Below are 25,929 nucleotides of genomic sequence, written 5' to 3'. Positions count from 1 at the left end.
AGTCCATCAAAAGGATGTTTAATGGAGCATTCAACCAAGTCATTGGCCAGACTTCAGATTTTTTATTTTTCTTTTTGATTTGTCTTTTGTGTCAAGAACCCTAGCTAGAAGTTTTATGGTTCCTAAATTGTGTAATTACCTTACAAAGTACCTAATGAATAGCATCTTTTGCCAGAAACTCTTAATTCACAAGCCACAACTTTCTATGTTCTCTATATTCCAGACTTTTACTTCATTCAGAATAAAGGAATTTTTAAAAAACCATAAAACCTGAAAATAACACTATATCAGGTTACCTTAGAGGTGTTTCCACATTGTCACTGGAGCTTTAGAAGCTATAAATCTTCAGTTGTTGGTTGCTAGGTTAGAGAGCCCTGAAGGAATTTGCATTCCTGTGATTTCAAAGGAGAGTATTACTTTCAGGGAATTGGTCATTAGACCAGAAGTTTAATGTTGTAATGGCTAAGTGTTTAATATTTTTATTTATCAATATCCTGTGGAGATAAAGAATTTAGAAGTAAAGTGACAGAAACTCAGAATGTATATAATGTTTCATTCTCAAGGACTTTATGTATTTTAAATTTTTAAATATTTTATGTAAGTAGTTTGTTATTTCTATAAAAATTAGTCTATAAAGCTACCAAAAACTCCATATTTCTGCTACCTACAAATGAAATTTTTTGTACATTCTTCCAGACTTCTTTCCTGATAATTAGTACACATGTAAATTTTTATATTTGAAAAATAAAAATGTACTCTACGTGGCATTCTGTCATCACCATCTCTATTGACCAACATATTGTGAACTTCTTTCCAGATTAGGTACTATTATTAATAGCCTCTTTTATTCTCACAAATCTGTAATTAGTCCTGAGACTTAATGTGTTATACATTTGGTGTGTGTGTGTGTGTGTGTGTGTGTAAAAGAAAATCTTGACGTGTCCATAAACCTTTTAACTGTTTGTTTCTTTGTTTATAAAGCCTGCAGTCGTTTCTGGTATGCACAAAAAAATGAACATTAGCTTGTGGAAGGCGGAATCAGTTAGTCTTGATTTTGGAGACCACCAAGCTGACCTCTTGAACTGCAAAGACAGCATTATTTCAAATGCCAATGTTAAGGAATTCTGGGATGGCTTTGAAGAAGTTTCAAGTATGTTGGGGTTTTTGTTTGTTTTACTAGTTTCTTAAACATACCCCCCCAAAAAATGAATTTTCAAATAAAAGACTTAAAAATATTTAATTTCTTTAAAACTTCTATATTATATTGTTGTTTAAGAAACAAGTACTTACAGTCAGGAGACTGGATGCTAATCCTGGCCCTCCCACTAAATTCTTTTGACTATATGCAAGTCATTTATATTGTTTCCTTATCTGTATGGGGAATATTTTTGGCAACCCCATAAAGTGGTGAGAATTGAATGATAATACATGAAACACTTTGAAAATTTATAAGTGAAGATTTAAGATTGTATTGTTAATAACAATTTTAAAGAGCTTTTCTTAAATCAGTATTGGGTAATATTTGAGATATTAGAAATGGATAATGCAATATGTTCTGTCTATGTACATGAAGAGCATAAGTCTTGTAAATAACCAAGCATTTATTAAGTACCTAGTGTACAAAGATTGAATCATACATTTAAATATCTTTCCTACTTCCTCTCCAAACTTTAATCATAAAAAAGCAGTGCTTAACTTTTTTAGTAACTAACTGAATTCTTTATAGAGCGGCAAAAAAACAAAAGTGGAGAGACAGTTGTTTTGAAATTGAAAGATTGCCCTTCAGGAGAGGACTTCAAAACTATGATGCCAGCAAGGTAGTATATCTTTTGACACTTTTTTTGTCTCTTGTATTTTTGAAATGTAATTGAGATTATCCCCAGAGGTAGGATAAGTAACTATAAATATGATCTTTAGGAGTTTACTTCCTCAATTTAAAATTAATAAATAAATAAAACTAATAACAATCTCAGTAGCTTCAGCAGACAGAAGTCTGTGTTAGGGCAGTACAGGATAGAATGTCAAAGGGTACATTGGAGCCCTGTTTTGGATCTCCCTTCTCTTGGTGCTTTTAATTTGTGGTGGTTCAGGATATAGGATTGCAATTTTAGCTGGTATCACTTCTGTTCTGTGCTTGCCTATGTGTAAAGTCAAAAAAGTGTTACTGTTCCCTGTCTAAAAGACTTAAGGAAAGATTTTCTTGTGTTGTGAAGAAGCTGAAAATTATATATTTGAAAGCAGTTTAAAAATGCAAATGTTTATTCAAAAGAAGGCAATGTTGTTTTCCTTCAGATATGAAGATCTTTTAAAAAGCCTGCCATTGCCAGAATATTGTAATCCAGAAGGAAAATTCAATCTGGCCTCTCATTTGCCAGAATTTTTTGTACGTCCTGATCTAGGACCTAGGTTGTGCAGTGCATATGGTAAGTGTCTATTCACATTTCTCCTAACTTGGAATTTTACGGGATTTTAGTAGGAACTTCTGTCCAAAGGGAAACTGTCCAATGACTTTTAGGTTCTACAAAATCAATTCTTTTTAATAAACCATTAAAGCTTTTTCTATATCAAGCAGTATATTAGGAATTAGCTGCCAATATATAGTTAAGTACCTTTTAATTCCTCAAAAAATACTTTAATTCTCTATTAATTTGATTCTCGTAGGATGTTTTCTAGAATGTGACCTTTAGGGAGAGGTTTTTGTAACAAGGAAACAAAAACTGAAATTACAGTTAAGTAATTTTCTTCATAGGCCTGATTTGGGGGAATATCTGATTACATTATTAATTCTATGTTTAATCAAGTATAATTTTGGGTTTTTTTACACAGGTGTAGCTGCTGCTAAAGATCATGATATAGGCACAACGAATCTCCATATTGAAGCTTCTGATGTAGTAAATATTCTAGTCTATGTTGGCATAGCAAAAGGAAATGGCGTTCCCTCAAAAGCAGGTAAAGAAACTTTAAGGAATAGTGGTGTTTGGGTTAACAGTTGAATAACCACACACATGCTAGAATGAACCAGAATGTCAGCCTCTGAGTTAGTAAGGACCCCAAAAATAATTGCAATGAATATAGTTTTATTCTAATATTCATTAGTTGAAGATTAATTTTCCCTTCTCTTTTTGATGTAAAAGAAAGCTTAATTTTAAAAATGTATCTTTTTGTTTATTTGCTCCTTTCCAGTCAGTACTGTTTTTATGAAAATTAACTTAATGCTCACTTGTAAACACTTCATTGAAGAATAGAAACTAGGTCAGGCTTTCTTTTTTTCCTTCAGTAACAGAGGAAGAAGAGGCTTTTCTCCCAAGAAGAAATAACCTTTCTGATACCTAGGTTGTAACCTTGCCCCATCATTTATTCCCTTCTCTGTAGAGACATAGACAACAGATACAGGTCTTTATTTTCCTCACTGGCTTCTCCTCTTCAGAACAGGAGCAGGCCCTAGACTCTTCTTTCTTTCTGAAAAGAAACCTCCTTCAAACTTCATCTTCCTTTCCATCATCCTGTCTCTCCTGACTTCATAAAAAATTCTTGACTGTCTCTGTCACTTTTCTTTCACATTTCAACTCACTACAAGGCTGGCATCTTTACCTGCAGCTCCACTGAAATTGCTATTACTATGGCTCTCCCTGACTCTCACAACTGAGTAATTGATTGATTTATTTCTGGTCCTTTTATTACTTGTCCCTTTTGTAATAAATAGCACTATTGATCATCCCTCTTCACATGTCAGCCTTGGCTTCTGTGCCACCACTCCCATAGTTTTATCACCTTGTGAAATGCACCATCTTTTCTGTCTTTTTCACTTCTTCTTCCTTTAAATGATTCTTTTCCTTATAGAGTTAGAGGCTTTGTTCTTTACCTTTTCTACTTTACATGCCCTTCCTGTGAAATTCCATATATAACTTCTGCTTCCACTTACAACACCAGTTCTCTGGAGTCGAGAATGTAGCCATGGCTTATTGGCTTGGTGCTGGAGACATGGAGATGCATTATTTAGTCACTCTAATCGTGTGTGTATTTGACAAGTACTTCTATAGAAAACAACCTAAATGTTCCCAAAACTATAAAACCTCATTTTTACATTGTTTATTCAGCTCCCTTAACTGACTGGCTCCTCCCTTCACTGTTGACTACAATGAATAGAAACTTTTCTCCCCAAGGATTTTAAAATCAGGCATACTTCGATTGTAGTCCCACGTCTGCCACAGAAATTTATGACTTTTGGTTCAAACCTATGATTCTGCAGTTAATTATCTCTTCCCTTATACCCCATTGTACTTTGTTAACATTGTCCCCTATAGCATTTAACTTTACAATATAGTACTTACACCTGCTTTTCTCTCCTACTATTATTTCATTTTCTTGAATGTTTCGAACATTATTGTTTCATCTTTGTTCCCACACATCCCTCTACCACCTCTCTCCCCTTTTCCCCACCTCCTGTTCCTAGCATAATATTTGGACTTTTGAGGAGAATTTTATCATTAAAATTTTTGTTTTGTTTTGTTTTCTTCCTTTATCTAAAATTTACCACCTTATTATAGGTGGTCACAAAGACAGTAATGTTGTACAGTTACATTAATGCTTAAAACACAGTGAGAAATACTGACCTACTTAATGCACATGCTTTCTCCTTTACCTACAGTGGCTCTCCTGCCTCCTTGTCTCCCTTCAAATTGTATCTCAGATTGTCATCTCCCCCTAGAAATCTTCTCTAAAGAGAATAAACTCTATTCCAGCCAGTAATTCCTTTCCCTAGGAGACAGCCATCCTTCTTCCTTTTCCTTCAATTTGAAGAGAGATTGGGCTTTCAACTTTGTTTTGTCAAGAAAGCATATTAAGAAACCATCAGCTGCCATCTTTAAAGAGAAATTTTAAACCATATGAATATAAAGGATATAATCTTATTATAGGATGGCTTTTTATGATAAAACTTGTACATCATCCTTAGTTTTCTTGGGAAAAACTTTGTTACAAGATAACATTTCAAACTGAAGCTATGCTCTGTACACCCTTTGTACTCATATGATTTTCCTTACCACACTGATATTCTTATTTATTTGTCTGCTTTTATTAAGACTGCTTAAATCCATGAGGCATGACTGGGTCTGTCTTTTTTTTTTTTTTTTTAATTCAATTTTATTGAGATATTTTCACAAACCATTCAGTCATCCACAGTGTACAATCAGTTGTTCACAGTACCATTATATAGTTGTACATTCATCACCACAGTCAATTTTTGAACTTTTTCATTATAACACACAAAAAAGAATAAGAATAAAAATTAAAGTAAAAAAGAACACCTAAAACATCCCATCCCCCCATCCCTCGTTATTCATTTGCTTTTTGTTTGGTTTGGTTTTCTAATTCAGTTTTGTTGAGGTATATTCACATGCCATACAGTCATCTATGGTGTACAGTCAACTGTTCACAGCACCATCATATATTTGTGCATTCATCATCCCAATCAATTTTTGAACATTTTCCTTCAAACACCAAAAAGAAGAAGAATAAAAGATAAAAGTGAAAAAGAACTCCCAAATCATTCCATCCCACCCTATTTTTCATTTAGTTTTTATCCCCATTTTTCTACTCATCCATCCATACACTGGATACAGGGAGTGTGAGCCAAAAGGTTTTCACAGTCACATAGTTATACAGTCAGGAATCAAGGCTCTACTGGGTTGCAGTTCGGCAGTTCCAGATATTTCTTTCTAGCTATTCCAATACACTAAAACCTAAAAAGGGATATCTATATAATGCCTAAGAATGCCCTCCAGAGTGACCTCTCATCTCCATTTGAAATCTCTCAGCCACTGAAACTTTATTTTGTTTCATTTTGTTTCCCTCTTTTGGTCAAAAAGATTTTCCCAATCCCCTGATGCCAGGTCCAGACTCATCCCCAGGAATCATATCCTGCATTGCCAGGGAGATTTACACTCCTGGGAGTCAGCTCCCACTTAGAGGAGAGGGCAGTAAGTTCACTTGCTGAGTTGTCTTAACTAGAGAGAGAGGGCCACATCTGAACAACAAAGAGGCACTCAGGGGGAGACTCTTAGGCACAATTATAAGCAAGTTTAGCCTCTCCTTTGCAGTGATGGCTTCATAAGGGCAAGCCCCAAGATCAAGGACTCGGCATACGAAATTGTCGGTCCTCAATGTTTGTGAGACTATCAGTAATAACCCAGATGGGGACGTCAAACATTTCTGCATTTTTCTTCCGCTCCTCAGGGGGGCCCTGCATGTATATTTTTATTCTCTGCCCAGATTACTTTGGGATGTATCACTATTTCACACGAACCTCCAGATCACACTTTCTGTTGCAAGTTCCATGTAATTATGGTGTTTGAATAAACTGACTGTACAGGTTAAATTATTCAGTGTGCTGTGGCAGATTTATATCGTGTACCAGAAAAACATCTCTTCCCTTGGTCTCACACAGAAGTTGAAGTTTTAAAACACAGTCAATATTGTCCTTTACGCTTTGGCCTGATTTGCCCAGCCAGATCTGCATCATTCAAATCTCTATTTGAAGTCTGGACTCTTTTTTAGCTTTTTTAACAGTTGCTGTTTGCGCTAATACTGACATTCATATCTGCCGAGCTCTAGCTCTGAGTTTCAGGTGTCACACAGATACCCAAAGTTCCAGAGACTGACCAGGTTATACACAAAGGGATCAGCATCTCAGAATTTGGAGATAGCCATTACAATTCAGGAATAGATGTGACTGCTATAAGAGCTTATAATCTAGGGACCATTACAATAAACATTCCCCTAGTAAGCTGTGTTCTAAGATTCAATTCTCAGAGTTTACAAATTGTAGTTAGTCCATATTGGTGAGGCATTATAATATTTGCTTTTCATCTCTGGCGTACTTCACTCAAAATGCTGTCTGCAGGATCCAATCACCTCATTGCTTGTCTCACAGCTTCACCACTCCTCAGTATTCTTTTGTATGCATACACCACAGTTCACCATTCTGTGCATCATGTACCCTTAGGCCACCCCCACCCCACCCATTGCAAATCATGAATACTGCTTCCCTAAACACCAGTGTGCAAATGTGCATTCATGTTCCTGCTCTTAGATCTTCCAAGTATATACCCCTTAATGAGGTTGCAGGACCTTATAGCACCCACATACTTAGCTTCTTGTGGAACCACCACATTGTGCTCCAGAGAGACTACACCGCTCTACTTCCCTACCAACTATAAATAGGTACATCCCTCTCTCCATGTTTTCTCCAGCACTTTTATCCCTCTTTATATTTTTTCCTACAGTTTTGTAGAGATGTATTCACATACCATACAATCATCCACAGTGTACAATCATTTGTTCACAGTATCATCATATAGTTGGGCATTTATCACCACAATCAGCACTTGAACATATTTATTACTACGAAAAGGAAAAAGAAAATTTTAAGATTAATAAAAAAGATAATAAGAAAATAAAATACCATACCATACCATACAATACAATAATGAGGTCAGACAGCAACACCACTACCAAGAATCCCATTTCCCTCCCTTATATCCCCCCTCATACACATCTATGGTATATTGCCTTTGTTACACTCATTGAAAGCAGATTACAATGTTACTGTTAACCACAGTTTCCAGTTTGCCTTGATTATACTTTTTCCCCAAGACCATCATTCATTTGTTCTCCCACATATAAAAACATTTTTTATATTTGTACTTTTAATGACTGGTCTTTCTTAACTCTAACTCCCAACATCCTAGGATTTTATCTACCACATAGTAAGCACTTAGTAAATGTTTAAATAGAGAGATCCTTGCAGCCAAGTTTAAATTTAAAAATAAAGTTTCAATTTAAAAATAAAGGACTACTCTCACAAATTAGGGAGCATCTGATGTAACTTTTGTTATAGGCAATAGATTTCTTTTCCTCTTAAAAGAATGTTTCTTTAAAATGTTCACTGTAGTGAAATCAGAAATTCATATAAGGGAAAGATGACTTTCCTGTAGTCCCACACTGAGAGATAGCCAATAAACATTTAGATACATATACTTCCAAAATTCTTTCTGTACTTACATATACATGTAGGATTTTTTAGTTTGTCAACATTGTAGAATAATGGTCTGACATTTCCTCACATCAACAGCTTTTTTGAGGATAAGAGCAATTCACCAGACTTTGTGAAGCATTTGCATTTGTTTAGGGATTATCCAAAATAATATACAGGATACCCCTAGCAGTTAGAGTCAGAGGATATTTTGCTCTGCCATTTATTGGTCATGATAATGAGCAAGTTCCTTCACCTCACTGAACCTGTTTGCTCAGGTATAAAGTAAATGTTATCATCCCTGACTATCTTACCAAATAGTTTTAAGACTCAGCTGATAAATAATCGTCCTGAATGTCCTTAAAAATTATGAAATGCTGTGTGAATGCAAGTTATTGACCACCCCTTTGGGACAGGGAAAAAGTTCATTAAATTTGAGTAGAAGCCCTTAATTTTTTTTGTATCCCCTGCTCCTTAGCTTGCCGAGAACAAGTGAACTAGGAAAATTACTGTACCAAGTTCAGTGTCAATGTTCTCTTTGTGCTCTTACAGTTCTAACAGTTTTAAATATACTGGATTTGATTCCTCCCAAGAGTTCAATCCAGTCAGGCACTCTACTGCTCTGATAAATCAATTTCAGGAGATTTAACTTGCAGTTTGTCTTCAGTGACCAATCTGAAAATACTCTTCTCTATTTCAGGAATACTCAAGAAATTTGAGGAAGAGGATTTGGATGACATTTTAAGAAAAAGATTGAAAGATTCAAGTGAAATACCTGGTGCTCTGTGGCATATTTATGCTGGGAAAGACATTGACAAGATAAAGGAATTTCTTCAAAAGGTTCAACTTGTTACAAATTATATGTCTTCTCCTTAAACAAGGACTTAATAATTTTTAATGCAACTTCATTGACATTCAGCAATATAAGACCAAGTCCCTTTTATTTCAAGGGAGGGAAGAATATTTTTGACTATCTGTTAAAAATCAGAAGCTTCTCTCTTGCTCTTCTGAAAAAGCATTGAGCGTTTTGAAAGATGTCCTTTCAGTTGCCCATCCTCTTATAGGAAAGGTGTAATCTTTCGTTGATCCAGATGTTAGTTACTCTTGGGTGGTGAAGAGTAGTGATGGAGCTTTCAGGATATAAATAATGATGCTTTATAGAATCATCTAAAGAAGGTAGGATCTTTTATTTCCTTTGAATCTGACTGATACTTTCGAGTGTTGTCCTAGGAGGAATGATTCCACTCACATCTGATCGTTCTTCTCTACTTACTTGAGTAGATGAAATTTTGAGTAATGATATCTTTAATTTAGTTGTTAGAAACTCTGAAAGAATATGACACATCGCACTAAAATAATTGGTTCAAACCCTTCCCTCAAATCTAACGTTATGGGAATTTTTTAAGGGATCATCACTGCTGCTTTCTCGAGACTTCATCTTTCAGAAAGGATTTGAGGTTTGTTTCTGTGATCTCTGTGAAATGCAGGAGCTATGGCCCTGTACCTTAGTATCATATCCCACAATACCTATCAGTATTTTAATTTAAAATACTGTCATTTATGCCAAACAGAAGATTATTTTACTGATCGGTAAATGGTTCAGTTTTTCAGGATCTATCTTTGTACCTCCCTCAAAAAAAAAAAAAAAGAAGAGCAGGATCAAGAAATTTTTATGAAACACATACATATGAAAATGGTTTTGGTCTTCAGGAAAAAGCAACTAAACCAAGCTTTTCCTCACCTGTACTCTTGACACAATTGTAAGAAAGGAACCAGCTAGAAATTTCATGGTGGGGAGAGGAGATGAAAAGGGAGTATGATTTCACTTTATTTACAGCATATCATTGTTCCATATTTTAAGATCCTTTGCCTTTTCAAGTTATTGTAGAATGTTAGTGTCTTTAACTCAAATAGCACAAGTCATTTTTCCTTAAGATTCTGAGAGCAAAAGACTGTTATTGTAAAGAAAATTAAAACTTACCATTTCATTTCCCTTACTGAACTTGAGATGTATATTTTTATTTTAAACTATACTTTTTAGATTTCAAAAGAACAAGGACTTGAAGTTCTACCAGAACATGATCCAATACGTGACCAAAGTTGGTATGTGAACAAAAAGCTCCGCCAAAGACTGCTTGAAGAATATGGAGTCAGAACCTGCACTCTTATTCAGTTCCTTGGCGATGCCATTATCTTACCAGCAGGAGCACTTCATCAGGTATATAAAAAGTTATCTCTAACACATAATGTTACTGAAGAACCAGTTGTGATGAAAGAATTGTTCTGACTACAGATGGTAAATGAAGAAGACATGAGAATGACCTGTACCAGGCTTTGTTCATTAAGAAATCACTAAAATGGCTTTCCAATGCTTAAAGATACTTAACATAATGTACTTTGAGAGCTTAAGTTGTTTAACATGAACCAGGTTTCCGTTTTTATACTGTCTCAGATTTAGTGAATTGAAATCTAATTTAATTTTTAAGACTTCTGGTGGAAGTCCTTCTATAAAATCAATTTCAGCAGTGGTGGTAGAGGAAAGGATACCAAAACTGAATTATTTAGTAGGCCATTCAGGTTTTAGGTGTACCTCCCGTCTCTTTTGTGGCATGCTGAAATAGCAATAGCCCTGTCCAAGAAAAGATAACAAGTAATTTTTATAGCTATGGATCCACAAAACTTTAAAGAAACGAAGAAAAGAAAACTGAAAAAGTTAAACACCTAATCTTTGTTTCTGTGTCTTGAGTATGTGACACCTGGAAGAACAGAAACGGTAGGTATGTAAGATAAGACTAAAAGCACACAGTAGATTCTCATAAGTAGAATGGGATAATCAACTCAATTTAGCCCTGTAGTGAAAAACTGTGCATGCGAAACCCAAGACCCCAAAAGGCTAGTGCTGCAGAATTGGTTCCCCACCTTTCCAAAACCCAATAATTGAGATCTCTGATATGTATACTTTTGCCAAGGAATTTTCCCACATTATGTACAACTGTATATGTAATCACTTCCTGTTTGGCGCTTGTGAGACTCTTAGACACAAATAATCCTTAAGTAATAATAGTTGCTTAGTTTTTAGAATGTCATGTTCAGAGTCAGATTTTCATGCTTAGATCTCAAATGGCATTTATAATAATAAAATATAAACATCACAATAATGAATGTACCTTTTTCTCTGCAGTAACTTCCTACATAAAAAGACATGTTTATGTTAAATTGCAGTATTAGCCATAACATGACCATTTTTCAGAGATGTATCATTTATGATTCATGTTTTAATAGGAAATCTTTTTGTAAATGTGAGTAATTGTTTGGCAGTATAATACACTTTCAGTTACACCCTTATTCACATATTCAACTTCTCTAATATCAGATTTTCTTAAAGTTAAACCAGACAGTGCAATTTATCATTTTTTAAAATTGAGGTATAAATGTGTACAGTAAAATACACCCTTCTTATTACACAATTCTCTTTAGTTTTAACAAATGCATAAGTAATGTAAAAACACAATCACAATATAGAAGATATCTATCACTCCATAATATTCCTTAATGCTTCTTTGTAGTTGGTATCTCCTCCCACCCAAAGTCTCTGAACCACTTACTTGTTTTCCGTCCCTGTCTTTCTGCCTTTATGAGAATATCAAATCAATGGAATCATCCAGCATGTAATCTCTTGCATCTGGCTTTTTTCGTTTGACTTAATTGCATTTGAGATTCATCAATGTTGCGTGTGTTGGTCATTGGTTCCTTTTTATTGCTAGTAGTTATCTGTTGTATGAATGTACCATAGTCTGTTTATCCATCACTAATTGAAAAACATTTGGATTTTTCAATTATAAATAAAGCCACTATAAACATTTGCATACAGGTTTTTGGATAAATGGAGGTTTTCATTTGACTTCAGTAAAAACCGAGTAGTGAGATTGCTGAGTTGCAATTTAATTGTATGATTAACTTTATAAGAAACTGCCAATCTGTTTTCCAAAGTGGCTGTACCATTTCCATTCCCCAAAGCAATGTATCAGAGTTCCAATTTCTCTGCTTCCTAGGTAGCACTTGGTATTGTCAGTTTTGTTTTGTTTTTAAGCCATTCTAATAGGTGTGTAGTGGTATCTCATTCTGGTTTGAATTTGCATTTTCTTAATGACTAAATGTTGAGCATCTTTTCAACTGCTTATTTACTATCTGTGTATCTGCTTTGGTGAAATGTGTTCAAATATTTTGTCTATTTTTTAACTGGGTTTTTGAGTATTCCTTGTCTAGTCTAGTTATCAGTCATTTATTTGATATGTGTTTTGCAAATATATTCTCTTAATCTGTGGCTTATCTTTCCATTCTTTTAATGGCATCTTTCAAAGAGGAAAAGTTTTTTAATTTGGATGAAGTGTAGTTGATCAGGTTTTTTCTTTTACGGATCAACTTTTATTGTTGTAGCTATGAAATAATTTGCCTAACCCAAGATCACCAAGATTTTTTTCCTCTATTTTCTTATAGAAGCTTTGGTGTTTTTGTTTTACGTTTAGGTCTATGATCCATTTTCAATTAATTTTTAAAAATAATGCAAATTATAGATCTCAGTTAATTTTTTGCATGTGGACATCCAGTTAGTTGTTCCAGTACTGATTGTTGAAACGATTTTTCAGAATGACTTTTTCTTTTGAAAATATAGCACATTCATATAATTAAAAAACTCAAAACATATGAAAGAGTACACAGTAGAAAATTTAGTCTCTTTCTCACCTTTGCCTCCAATTCCTCTCCTCCAGAGGCAACCACTATATGTAGATTTCATCCATCAAGTTTTCTTCTACTTTTGGGGGTAGAGGAAGAACAGTCTTTTCTCAAAATAGAAGCAGAGTGATCCTGTAAAATTAGAGCTAAGCAAATTCATTTATCTAAACAATCTGCACCCTTCAGGTGCTCACATACCACTACCCATCCTCATGGCCTTCCGCCATCATCTCCCAGTATTCATTCTCTTCTTTACTGTCCATGCTGCCCACTTCGCTGTTTATGCCAAGCATGCTCCAACCCCAGGGTCTTTGAACTTGCTAATCTTTTGCCTGGATTCTTTTTCCTCCCATATTTCTTGTAAGACTTGCATCTTGACATTCTATAAGGCTTTGCTCAAATGTCACCTGAGTGTCTTCCCTAACCAACCTAGTTGAAAAATGCAAATTGGGTTCCCCAAACTCCCTGTCCTTTTCTTTGCTCTATTTTCCTCCATTGCTGTCATCACCTTTTAATATGCTTTGTAATTTACTTATTTACAATACTTTTTTTGGTGTTTCAGTCTCCACTAGAATGTAAGCTTTATGAGGTGAGGGATTTCTTTGTTTTCATTGTTCTGTCCTCATGCTTAGAATAATGCACTTAACATAAATACTTGTTACGCTGTTTTCCAGAAGGCCTGAAAATATGTTCTCATTTATGACATTTTTGCACAAGTGTAGATGCAAACAAAATTAGGATTTTCCATAATTTATGTATTTTGTGCTCTTTGTACAAATACATGTAAATTTTGACTTTTTTCTAAATGTGTTTTCTCTGCCAACTTAAGAAACTTCACTTAACGTTGGTCTCTGACTGCCAGTTATGGCTATACCCATATTTGCATAATTATTTTCTTTTGAGATACGTGAAAAGTTGCTTAGTTTGTAGAAAGCAAATTTCATCTGTGATTAAAGATGTTGTACATAAATATCCTGGGGCAGCATGCATGACCTGGACTGGCACATTCTATTCGGAGCTCTGCCACTAAATTGCTGAGTGATCAAAGACAAAGCCTTCACTTCTGTGCTGCATATTTTGGCATAGAAATTGCCAGTTAAAGAAACAGGGATTTCTACCTTTCCTCTCTTAAGTTGCATGATATGACACAGTGTTCTTTGTATTCTGTTGAGAGTGTTTGCTGTTCTTGAGTCACACTGGTGGTAATATGGTTTTGAGAGAGATTTCAAAAAAACTGGTGACTTCACAGTCTTAGATTTGAGATACGTTATTATTTGTGGTCTGTTTAGCTCTTAGAGGTTGTAAAAACTGTTTATTGATGACTTCAGTACTACCAATAGACTTCAGATGGCCTTTAAAATATTCCAAACTCTCAGTCAGTGGTTCTTACACTTTAACATGCATCAGAATTTCCTGGAAGGTTTGTTAAAACACGGATTGTTGAAACTCAAGAGTTTATCCTTGAGTAGGTCTGGGGAGGGGTATGAAAATTTATATTTCTAACAGAGTTCCCCGGAGATGCTGATGCTACCATCTGGGAACCACACTTTGAGAACCACGCAGAGAGGAAGTTCTTGCAAACTCAAAGCACCTGTGCCCATTGAGATGTATTATGTCCCCCAAAATGCCATGTTCTTTAGTGCAATCTTCTGGGGGCAGACATATTAGTGTTGATTAAGTTGGAATCTTTGGATTAGGTTGTTTCCATGGAGATGTGACCCACCCAACTGGGGGTTTTATTACCTTTGATTAGATTATTTCCATGGAGGTGTGGCTCATCCATTCAGCATGGATCTTGATTAGTTTACTGCAGCCCTATAAGAGCTCAGACAGAAGGAGCTCACTGCTAGAGCTTAGAGAGACATTTTGGAGATGGCTGTTGAAAGCAGACTTTTGCTAATGCTTTGGAGACACTGACCCAGAGTTTGCCATGAGAAGCTAAGCCTAGAGATATTTTGGAGAACGCCATTTTGAAAAATGCAACCTGGGAGCAAGCAGATGCCAGTCACATGCCTTCCAAGCTAACAGAGGGTTTCCAGATGCCAATGGCCTTTCTCCAGTGAAGGTATACTCATGTTTATGCCTTGGTTTGGACACTTTTATGGCTGCAGAACTTTAAATTTGTAGCCAACTAAAACCCCTTTATAAAAGCCAATCCATTTCTGGTATTTTGCAAAACCGCAGCATTAGCAACTGGAACAGCACCTTTCAAAAAACTGTTCCACCTAGCTGATAGTGCATGACAGGCCAGCAGTACTAGGGAAGAAGCAGCATTCTGTCAACAGTGAGCATTTCCAGAAGCCAAACTGGAGGAACATAGACTCTGACTTAAAGGGGAGTTCAGAAGTATATCTTAGAAAGATGAGGGTTAGTATTATAGCCGCAAGCCCTCTTCATAGTCTTTAAGAACTACTCTAGAACTGCAAATAAAAAATCTTTTGTTGGCAAACATGACTGAGTTTGTGAAAACCCTGCACATTCCTAGGCAGAGCACTGACCCTGACCTCCAGGATTTACTTTGTCTCAGCTGTAATGTTCTGAAGTTTAGAGTGATCCTTATAATAATATTGAAAAAAAATTATCACAAAATCTTCAATGTTCAAGATAATACCCTCCCTGCAAAGATCACAAGCGTTACTTTTTCTTGACGTTACCTGTTTATAACTTACCTTGATCCTTTAAGGCAAGTATGAATAAGGCAGTATATCAAGAAAGTACAATGTTTAAGCAAAATATATCAGGTCTACACAGATTGGGATTATACATAGTAGCATTTTGTAAGCACTAAAAAAGTTCTAAAAGTTATTTGGGGGCATGCTAGACACATCAAATGTTACGTGCTAGAATTTTCAAAGGACTTAAGACTCCCTGTGGCACGTTCAGATGAATGAAAGATGTAGAGAGAAAGCACTTGGGAGACTGTGTTCCACTTTGCTACTGTTGCCGTTACACAAAATACCAGAAGCTGATTGACTTTTATAAAGGGGGTTTATTTGGTTACAAGGTTGCAGTCCTAAGGCTATAAAAGGATCCAAACAAGGCATCAACAGTAATGTACCTTTACTGAAGAATGGCTGATGGTGTCCAGAAAACCTCTATTAGCTGGGAAGGTACATGGCATCTGTCCCAGGTTGTGTTTCAGCTCCTCTCTCAGCTTCTGTGTGTCCTTAGCATAGCATCTCCAAACATCTCTGAGTATCTGCTTTCAATGGCCATCTCCAAAATGTCTCTCTCAGCTCCCCTTGGGGCATTTTGTCCTCTTACCTTCTCCAGAGCAAAGTCTGGGCCAGCATTTCTTAGCTAAGCATTTGGGTTTCAGCTTAGCCTATCCTAGGGTGTTGTCATCTCTCTGCTCTCTGTGCAGGCTCCCTTTAAAGGACTCCACTAAACCAATCAAGACCTACTCTGAATGGGCGGGGTCAAATTTCCATGGAAACATCCAATCAAGAGGTCACACCCTAATCAAAAAGATTAATCAGTCTGCCGCCACAAGGTTGCATTAAAGAATATGGCTTTTTCTGGGGGACATAATATATACAAACCGGTACACTTTGTATGTTGGTATGAGCGAGTTAATGTAGTATCTACTGGAAAAAAACATTACAGGAACTATGTTCCTGTTGGCTTGCCATTTACCTGCCATTTTATATTGGGACAGTCACTGAACCTCTCAACCATAGTTTCCTGCTCCATGAAATAGAGCATCTGTTCTACAGACATATTATGAAGGTTCAGTGACACACTATACATAAATGCTGAAAATGTGAAACATCCACTATATTCATCCTCCAGAGGAACCAAAGAGAATGTTTTCTTTATATATAGAATTGTCTATAGAGGCACAATGCTGAGTTAAGGAACTCCATAGACTTCAGCAGCTTTTCAGGTGGTCATTATGCCCCAAAGAGAAATTCAGCCCCATTTTGAATTCCATTACCTGATCATCAGTTAGATTTTTCCACACTCGCCATTCTCAATTACTGTCTCCCTCATCTCACTCCACCCAACTGAATTTATTTTGCAAACTTTAAGAAATTAGAGTAAGTTTAAATGGTAAATTTTTCAGTTATTTTTCCTTTCCCAGGAATTTCATGGCATCTTTTGATATCATGAAAAGACAACCTAGAAACATCACAAAAATTTAGATCAGATCAGATGTCATCGTACTAAGCATTATTAATGCTGAAAGCATTGTATTATAAATAGTGAAGTGTGGAATTAGTTTGTACATGCTGAACAAATAAGATAAAACTGTTAGCTGGCTCCTTGTAAAAACCCTTTAGGCAGGAGAAAATTGTTGAAAAACAGTTGTGCTGGCGCCGCATAAGATTGAAAGATGTATTTAATTGGTTAATTTGGAAAGCAAGTCACAAAAGAAAGACTCAACTAACGAAAATCCTAGGATAGTTCTAAAATTGTAGTAGGTCTTAAACTAGGTCTGGGTTGAGCTAGAGTTTTTATCCCAGTGCCTTATTTCTTTGAATCTGTCTTTTAGTGTAAAGGTTAACAGTGACTTGACCAGAATACTGAAAGCCAAAGGAACAAGAACCAAATATATTCAGATTGATTGCATTGGTAAAAGAGATGCTTTCCAGTTAGTGTATTTATTTGAGTAGCACATTTGAAAAAAAAATCTGTGACAAAATTGATCATTTAAGATCGGGTTATCAGCCTCCTCAAAGGTTTCCTGAAGGGAGAGTTTCTTTTCATCATTTAAAAGTATTCCATTTATAAAATCGCTTTACATTAAGCTTTTCAGTGATGTAACTTTCTAGTAAGTGCAGTGGTCTGCTTTGAAATCCAGTTATATTTTAAAGAAATATCTTCTCTGGGGGAACTGGTCCTTCCATTTATTGTTTTTAGACAACTTTGCTTTTCTTTGCTCCCCACTTCTAAAATTTACATTTCATTATTTGTTTTCTGGGGATAGGTGCAGAATTTTCACAGCTGTATTCAGGTAACTGAAGATTTTGTGTCCCCAGAACATCTTGTGCAGTCATTTCATTTAACACAGGAGCTGAGACTTTTGAAGGAAGAGATCAATTATGATGATAAATTACAGGTAAGAGATGAATTTTCTACCTAGATCATATTCTGCAGGTTTTTTATATTCAGAAATGTGATACATGCATAAAAGTTTAGATGACCATTGCCTTGTTGGTCACATTAGGGTGATAGCCAAAGATTAACATCAACCTCCATATAATCATAGGGCTTTTAGTGGCCATTATTTTAACTTTTGGTTTAACAACTTTTAGAAACTTTGACAATTTTTCTTGAATTTTCTCTCCTTGGCCCCCATTAACTTGTATTTTATCTCTGTTAATCCATGCAATTTTCATTTGTTAATTTTTCTCCAGCTGAAGTGATAAGCAATACCAACATCTCTTTCAGGTTAAAAATATCTTGTATCATGCGGTAAAGGAAATGGTGAGAGCTTTGAAGATACATGAGGATGAAATAGAGGATATGGAAGAAAATTAAGTGTGGTCCAGTTCAATGTTTTTAGGCCTTTGAACTGGGATTCACTTACCCTTGAACGATGACATGTATGCACACTGACTTAAGCTTCATAAAACCATCAGTGCCAAGAAATTCTCTTCGCAGTAATTACTTGTTACTGACACTGCAGCAGTATAGCATATATCACAGCTCTGTGATTCAATGTTAGTTATTAAAACAAGCTAAATTTAAAAAGCAGTGCTTCAAAGCTGTTTTTGTATTATAGTGTATATGAAGTTTGTGAAAATGCCAGATTTAAATGATGTATTTATTTTTGGAAAAAATGCAAAATTCTATGCTATATTGTTGATCAAGTGTAAATGCAATCTTGTACAGTTTGCTAAAATAACTGATATTTTTCACTACATTGAGACAGTTACTGTGAGAATAGGACACAAACACCAGCTATTGCCTGCATTTGGGAAATTGCTGAATCGCACAGCAGTCATGTCATAATCAGAAAATTACTGCCAAATAATTGTAAAATCTGTAAAATACAAAGTATATAAAGTAGATACTAAATACAGACACTTCAATATTTTGTTGAAGCTATTCACTGTACAATTAAACATTTTCAAAAGGTGTAATTTATTTAAAATTGTTTCATTTTGGTAAAATTTATGTGAACTTTTAAAGCTAAATATTAAACTTAATATGCTATGTAAATATATACATATATACATTTAATGATGTATTTTTTTAAAACATTGGCTTGCTTTTATTTGTTAAAGTGCAAGTGTTACATATAGCTTTGTACATCAAAGTTGAAGGGGTTTTACATTTTACATTAAAAAGACTTTATCAAAAGTTGGCTTTTCCAGAGTTCTCCCTCTTTTGAACATGCATACTACTGGGGGTTTCTTCATCAAAGCACAGCCGTCATTATCTTTTTTTTTTTTTTTTTTGTATTACTGACTTATTTTATATTTTGACTTGAAATAATTTCTGCTGTTCTGTGCCCTGAAGCTGTAATCTAAATAGATACCTGAGAGATTTTCTTGCAAAAATAACTTGTAAACAGATTAATCAAACAAGCAATTATTAATCAAAACAAGTAGTCATTGAAGGTAAATTTTTACATCTAGAATCATTTGCTTGAAAAATCTGAGGCTTCTGAAAAGGGCCTAGGACCAACATGAAATGGGAAAAAAATTGATAAAAATTCAGATTGAATAAAATACAGCATTTTTATAACCCAGGATAATACTTTTTTTTATGACTTGTGGTATTCTACATAATAAGAAAAGCATTAGATTCTTACTGCAGAAATATCTGGCCTTGATTTTGATAATTTGGAAATTAAAAATTAGTAGACTAGGGAGGGGCAAGATGGCGGCATAGAGAGGAGTGGAAGCTAAGTAGTCCCCCTGGGACAACTACCAAAAACCAGAAACAACTAGAATAACTTCGGGGGGACAAATGAGACCGTCCACTCATCATACACCAACCTGAATTGGGAGGAATGCCCAAGATCACAGCATAAAATCTGTAAGTAAAACCTGCAGATCCAAGTTGCAAGACCCCCTCCCCCATAGCCCGAGCTGCAAAGCCTTGTGGTGACAGAGAGAAGCTTTCTCCCAGCAAGTGAATATAGCTCAGCTGAGCTCCAACTGGGGTTTTAAGTAGCGAGTGTGAACTGCTCACTACAGGTACGCATCCCCAAAAAACAGAGGCTTTGGGTGACGACTGACCTTGGAGAGCCGGAGGGGCGCCTTGGACTAGGTCTGAAGTGGACTATCTGTTTCTTTTGCGGCTCAGTGGAGAAAGCCCCAGTCATTTTCAGTTTCCAGGGCTGTGACTCGGAGAAGGGTGGAGACAGCACAAGCAGAGAGAGAGAGAGACCATTGAAATGCTAATGACCTCCCCCTAGGGGGTCTATCTTCTCTAAGAGGAAAGGGGTGGGGCCCTTTCCATTCAGAACCAGTCCCCAGAGCCTGGGGGAACACGGCCGTACCTCCTCACACTAGTCAAGAATTATAGGCTAACAGGCATCACCTGCTGGGCAGAAAAGCACAGTGACCTGAGGCATCACAGGGTGGAGCAATTTTCTAAGACACACCCGCAGGGAAACCAGATACTGAATATTTCTTCCCTCTGGGACCTGAGCCTATTCTGGTCTGGGAAAACCTGATTTGGATAACCAAGGAAACCATGCCTAGACAACAGAAAATTACAACCTACTCTAAGAAAAACAAAGTTATGGCCCAGTCAAAGAAACAAACGTACGCTTCAACTGAGATACAGGAATTTAAACAAGCAATGCTAAATCAATTCAAAAAGTTTAGAGCAGATATTGCAAAAGAGATAGAGGCTATAAAGAAAACACAGCATATATAAGGCAGAAATCAGAAGTTCAAAAAAACAACTAGTAGAATCTATGGAAATGAAAGGCACAACACAAGAGATGAAAGACACAATGGAAACATACAACAGCAGATCCCAAGAAGCAGAAGAAAACGCTTAGGAACTGGAGAACGAAACACCTGAAAGCCTACATGCAAAGGAGCAGATGGAGAAAAGAATGAAAAAATACGAACAACGTCTCTGGGAACTGAAGGATGAAACAAAGTATAGTAATGTACATATCATTGGTGTCCCAGAAGGAGAAGAGAAGGGAAAAGGGGCAGAAGCAGTAATAGAGGAAATAATTAATGAAAATTTCCCATCTCTTATGAAAGACATAACATTACAGATCCAAGAAGCGCAGCATACTCCAAACAGAAGAGATCTGAATAGGCCTACGCCAAGACACTTAATAATCAGATTATCAAATGTCAAAGACAGAGAGAATCCTGAAAGCAGCAAGAGAAAAGCGATCCATTACATACAAAGGGAGCTTAATAAGACTATGTGTGGATCTCTCAGCAGAAACCATGGAGGCAAGAAGGAAGTGGTGTGATAAATTTAAGATACTGAAAGAGAAAACTGCCAACCAAGAATCCTATATCCAGCAAAGCTGTCCTTCAAATATGAGGGAGAGCTCAAAATATTTTCTGACAAACAGACAATGAGAGACTTTTTGAACAAGACACCCGCCCTACAGGAAATACTAAATGGAGCACTACAGGGTGATAGAAGACAGGAGTGCGTGGTTTGGAACACAATTTTAGGAGATGGTAGCACAACAATGTAGAAGTACACTGAACAAAGATAACTATGAATACGGTTGAGAGAGGAAGATGGGGAGCATGTGAGACACCAGAAGAAAGGAGGAAAGATAAAGACTGGGACTGTAATTTGGTGAAATCTAGAGTATTCAACAGTTGTGATAAAATGTACAAATATGTTCTTTTACGAGGGAGAACAAGCAAATGTCAACCTTGCAAGGTGTTAAAAATGGGGGAGGCATTGGGGGAGGGATGCAATCAACATAAACTAGAGACTGTAACTAATAGAATCATTGTATTATGCTTCCTTTAATGTAACAAAGGTGATACACCAAGGTAAAGGCAGATAAGGGGGAGATAGAGGAGGCATGTTAGACACTTGACATTGGTGGTATTATCTGATTCTTTACTTTGATTTAAGGTATTTTTCCTTTTGCTGCTTCCTAGCTGTCATTTTTTTTTTTCCTCTTTCTTTTGCCTCTCTACCTTCTTTGACTCTCCCTCCTGCCAAGAAATGTAGATGCACTTATATAGATAGTGGTGAAGGTGGTGAACACATAAATACATGACCATACAGAGAACCATCGATTATTTACTTAGGATGGACTCTGGTTGTTGATGAGAAAAACCTCGAGGGCAGTATACTGAGTGAAATAAGCCAGACACATAAGGAGAAATATTGCAGGGTCTCACTGATAGGAACTAATTATAATTTGTAAATTCATAGACATGAAATATACGGTACCAAGATATAGGACGAGGCTTAAGAATGGGAAGCGGTTGCTTAGTATGAGCAGAATGTTCAACTAGGATGAACTTAAATGTTTGGAAATGAACAGAGGTGTCGGTAGCAAGATGTGAGAATAACTAATAGTGCTGAATGGTGTGTGAATGAGGTGGAAAGGGGAAGCTCAGAGTCATATGTCACCAGAAGGAAAGTTGGAGGTCAAAAGATGGGAATGTATAAAACTCAATCCTGGAGATGCTTGGGCAGGGGGCAGACGTCAGTGGAAGCTCAAGACGTGTCTTCGGTAGTGGAAGATTCTTCAACCAGTCATGTCAACCGATACAGATGTTTCTCTGTCTTCATATGATGAAGATCAGGGATCTAAACTTATCCGAAAAGCTAAAGAGGCACCATTTGTCCCGATTGGGATGGCAGGTTTTGCAGCAATTGTTGCATATGGATTATACAAATTGAAGAGCAGGGGAAATACTAAAATGTCCGTTCACCTGATTCACATGCGTGTGGCAGCCCAAGGATTTGTTGTGGGAGCAATGACTCTTGGTATGGGCTATTCCTTGTATCGGGAATACTGGGCAAAACCTAAACTTTAGAAGAAGAGGTGCTGTCGTGCTATCTTGGTGTTGATGGTATTTGTTTTATTTAAACACCTCAAATTAAGGTTACACATATATGCTGAAAATAAAACATTTGAGTAGGTTCAGATAACAACATGGTATTTTGAATATTGGCTTCCTTTCTTTCGGGCTTGATTTGCCTGGTGACCAAATTATTGGTGACAAGTTTACTAACTAGGTCATTCAGGGAAGTCAAGTTAGCACAAAAGAAACATGTCATCCAAATTCTCTTGATAATGGTAAAATGTCCACATTCTTAAAGTCTCATGATGAAATTAGTTCTAAAAAGTACCCTGAAGTACTTCGAGTTGCTGCAGAATATCACATTGTCTGGTTGTTATGTGCTATTTACCCCAATCAATTTTTTTCTGCCCACCTTCTAAACTTGTCTAGTGTCTTGGTGTATAGGGCTGGTTTAGTCTCAAAGAACTCAGAAAAGTGCATGGACTATAACATTGTAATGCCTGCTACAACTGAAAATGTGTGTGTGTGTGTGTGTGTGTGTATGTGTTTAAGCTAAACCTAAAAACCTGGTAACAGCTGCTTACAAGTAGTATTTGTTGTAGAATCGTATTTATAAATAAACATGAGGATAACTTAATTATGGATTCTAGTTTAGTTCTGTAAGATTCAAAAATGTTAAACAAAATATATTACCGGTGTTTTGTATTTACGAGCAAGTTGGCTTGACCAGGCATTATACACAAACATGACATACTATAGAATGCTTTGTTGCACTTGTGAAATTCTCTTGTCTGACTTTACATTCCATGGTGATAACATGGTAAACATATTGTTATTAAAGTGAGTAAACCCAAAAAAAAAAAAAAAAAAAAAAAAAAAACAATCCTCTGGTGGGCAATGTCCATGATCAACTGTAGAAATACTAGAAATCGCTTCCATGAACCAGAACAAATGTATGACAATACAATTAGAAGTTAATAATAGAGGGGCATATAGGGAAGAAATATATACCTATTGCAAACTATATACTACAGTTAGTAGTATTTCAACATTTTTTCATAAACAGTAACAAATGTACTATACCAACACTACGAGTCAACAATTGAGGGGGGTTGGTTAGGGATGGGGAGGATTCGAGTTTCCTTTTTTTCTTTTTTCATCTTTCACTTTATTTCTTGTCTGGAGTAATGAAAAGTTTCTAAAAATTGAACAAAAATTAAGTGTGGTGATGGATGCACAGCTGTATGAGGGTACCAGGGGCAAGTGATTGTACACTTTGGCTCTTTGGATAATTGTATCTGAACAATCCCAATAAAAATGGAAAAAAAATTAAAAATAAATAAAAATAAAAGTAGACTAACAGTTACACATTAATATTATGTTTTCTAAAATGGAAATACTTAATGTTTTCAAAATTTGGCAATCCCATTGATTTGGTTATACTTGTCTTCAGAAAATTCAGTATCCTGTTTACTGTTCCAATAAATTCATTGAGTTTTTATTCCAAGTACCTATTTCTAGGGTTAATTACTATTTGGCTCATTTTCAAGTCTTTTTTCTTACTGTCTTTTTGCTTGTTTTGAACTCTTAAAAAGCTTTCATATGGTTCCACTATTTCTAGTTCTTGGGTTTTAAAAGCTTGTATGTTCATCTGACTCTTGGCTCCATTTGCAGTTTATTTCCTTGTATGGCTTTGTAATGTTTTTTGACAGTAAGCTTTTAAGTTTTTTTGTTGACACCTCAATGTTTTAAGATGTGGGAACATCCTTACAGGCTGGCTTTACTGCTGCCAGGAACCCTACACGTTTTACAGTGCTACCTTTTCTTTCTTTGGAGCAAATCAAACCCAGGTGGTATCAATTTGCAGTGGCCATTTTTGATCCATTTTTCATACTGTTTGAGTTGGCCATTTTTGGCAGTTTCCTTGCTGCTTCTTGACCCAATAAATAAAAATTTCCTAGTTCCTGTTTCATAAAGGAGTCCTGTTTCCCTATATGTTGGTAGCTCCATTATATCCATAGGAGGGAGGCCTGTGCCTACACTCTTACCTGTAACTGCTGAGGTCTCTCAGCCCCAGGCATTAAAGCCCAATGTATTCGATTACTTTTTGTTGCCTTAGTTTAGACCATGACAATTTATTTAGTTTTTGTTTTATATTAGTTTGGTATTATTTATTTTAGCCTCAGTTTGGCTTGAGTCTCATTGATTTGTATAAATTTCTAAAATCATAACATGCTCTATTTGCTAGATTTTCACTTACATTCTTGAAGGTGGGTATTTTGGAGGGAAAATATGAAAAGTAAATTTGCTTAGAATATCTGTATAAAATGAATAAAATAACTTCATAAATTCAAATACAAAGTTTATTTCTGAAGAAAAAAGTTACAAATTATGTATTCATAAAATTAAAATAGATTTTGAAAAGCTATCACTAGTTAGTTTTATCACTAGATGCATATGTTAAGGCATTTCAAGTCATAAAACAACATCTTAAAATAATTTAGATGTGCAATATTTGCTTTTTGAAGGGACCTTCTTACCATAAAAATAGCTAGCAAGGTGATTGAATAGTCACCACAGGTTCTCAGATGTTACCCTATTATATTCTTTGAATATACTATTTATGAATCTCACATATGCAGTTGGAGTACTTAATGGAAAGCTGTGGCTTCCCCATATTTCACAGAAATCAGATCTCAAGTCCTAAACTTCTCATATCTACATAACCTTCAAAATGTAGCATTAACTGGGTGATTTCAGTAACGGCATTTTAAGATATAACACTTGTTATATTTTGTATATAAAAGCCCAGTCATAAGAGCTAGAGTTTAAAGCTCAGAGCCAATGATTTGTGATCCAGATATCACCAGTTTCTAAGCATATACTATTTCATCCATGTAATGGGAGTCCCCATCTTCAATTTCTTCTCTCACTTTTTCTCATACCCTTTTGGTTTTCCTTTTTGAGGCCTGAGGTCACCAATTCCTTGGGTTCGATCAAAATACTCCCATCATGGCCACACTGAAGAGCACACTGGTTTGGACTTACTGGCCTACATTAATAGCTTTGTTACACTGGGCTCACTCTCAAGTTACATACATGCAGGTTACATACATCATCTTCTAGATTGAAAATTATATATAATTTGTGTTTTCAACAGTTCTGAGCTGCTACTTTATTTTTCCCTCTTCTGATACCATGGATGAGTGACATTTGTAAATTTGTCAG

The 25,929-nt window shown here is 35.9% G+C and overlaps 2 protein-coding genes across 9 annotated transcripts in view; both read left to right on the top strand.

Annotated features, from left to right (window-relative positions):
• Positions 1 to 19,128, top strand: part of JMJD1C (jumonji domain containing 1C) — a 424,199-nt gene extending 405,071 nt beyond the window's left edge. For 7 of the 8 annotated variants that reach the window (XM_037804075.1, XM_037804078.1, XM_037804079.1 and 4 more), the window contains 8 exons: positions 982 to 1,150; positions 1,727 to 1,817; positions 2,293 to 2,423; positions 2,827 to 2,949; positions 8,733 to 8,872; positions 10,074 to 10,250; positions 17,697 to 17,828; positions 18,161 to 19,125. In XM_037804075.1, coding sequence (XP_037660003.1) covers positions 982 to 1,150; positions 1,727 to 1,817; positions 2,293 to 2,423; positions 2,827 to 2,949; positions 8,733 to 8,872; positions 10,074 to 10,250; positions 17,697 to 17,828; positions 18,161 to 18,250 — 1,053 coding nt within the window. In that variant the 3' untranslated portion in view covers positions 18,251 to 19,125. Of the gene's footprint in view, positions 1 to 981; positions 1,151 to 1,726; positions 1,818 to 2,292; positions 2,424 to 2,826; positions 2,950 to 8,732; positions 8,873 to 10,073; positions 10,251 to 17,696; positions 17,829 to 18,160 lie in introns of all 8 variants that reach the window. The other variant, XM_037804073.1, reaches the window with a different exon arrangement.
• Positions 19,129 to 22,343: 3,215 nt separating this feature from the next.
• LOC119510433 (HIG1 domain family member 1A, mitochondrial) lies at positions 22,344 to 22,838 on the top strand. Its single transcript, XM_037804737.1, has one exon. The coding sequence runs from the start codon at positions 22,432 to 22,434 to the stop codon at positions 22,711 to 22,713; it is 282 nt and encodes a 93-aa protein (XP_037660665.1). The 5' UTR covers positions 22,344 to 22,431; the 3' UTR covers positions 22,714 to 22,838.
• The last annotated feature ends 3,091 nt before the right edge of the window (positions 22,839 to 25,929 follow it).

Source organism: Choloepus didactylus, chromosome 15 (assembly GCF_015220235.1).
Source record: "Choloepus didactylus isolate mChoDid1 chromosome 15, mChoDid1.pri, whole genome shotgun sequence".
NCBI lineage: Eukaryota > Metazoa > Chordata > Mammalia > Pilosa > Megalonychidae > Choloepus > Choloepus didactylus.
This window is presented reverse-complemented; position numbering and strand designations above follow the sequence as displayed.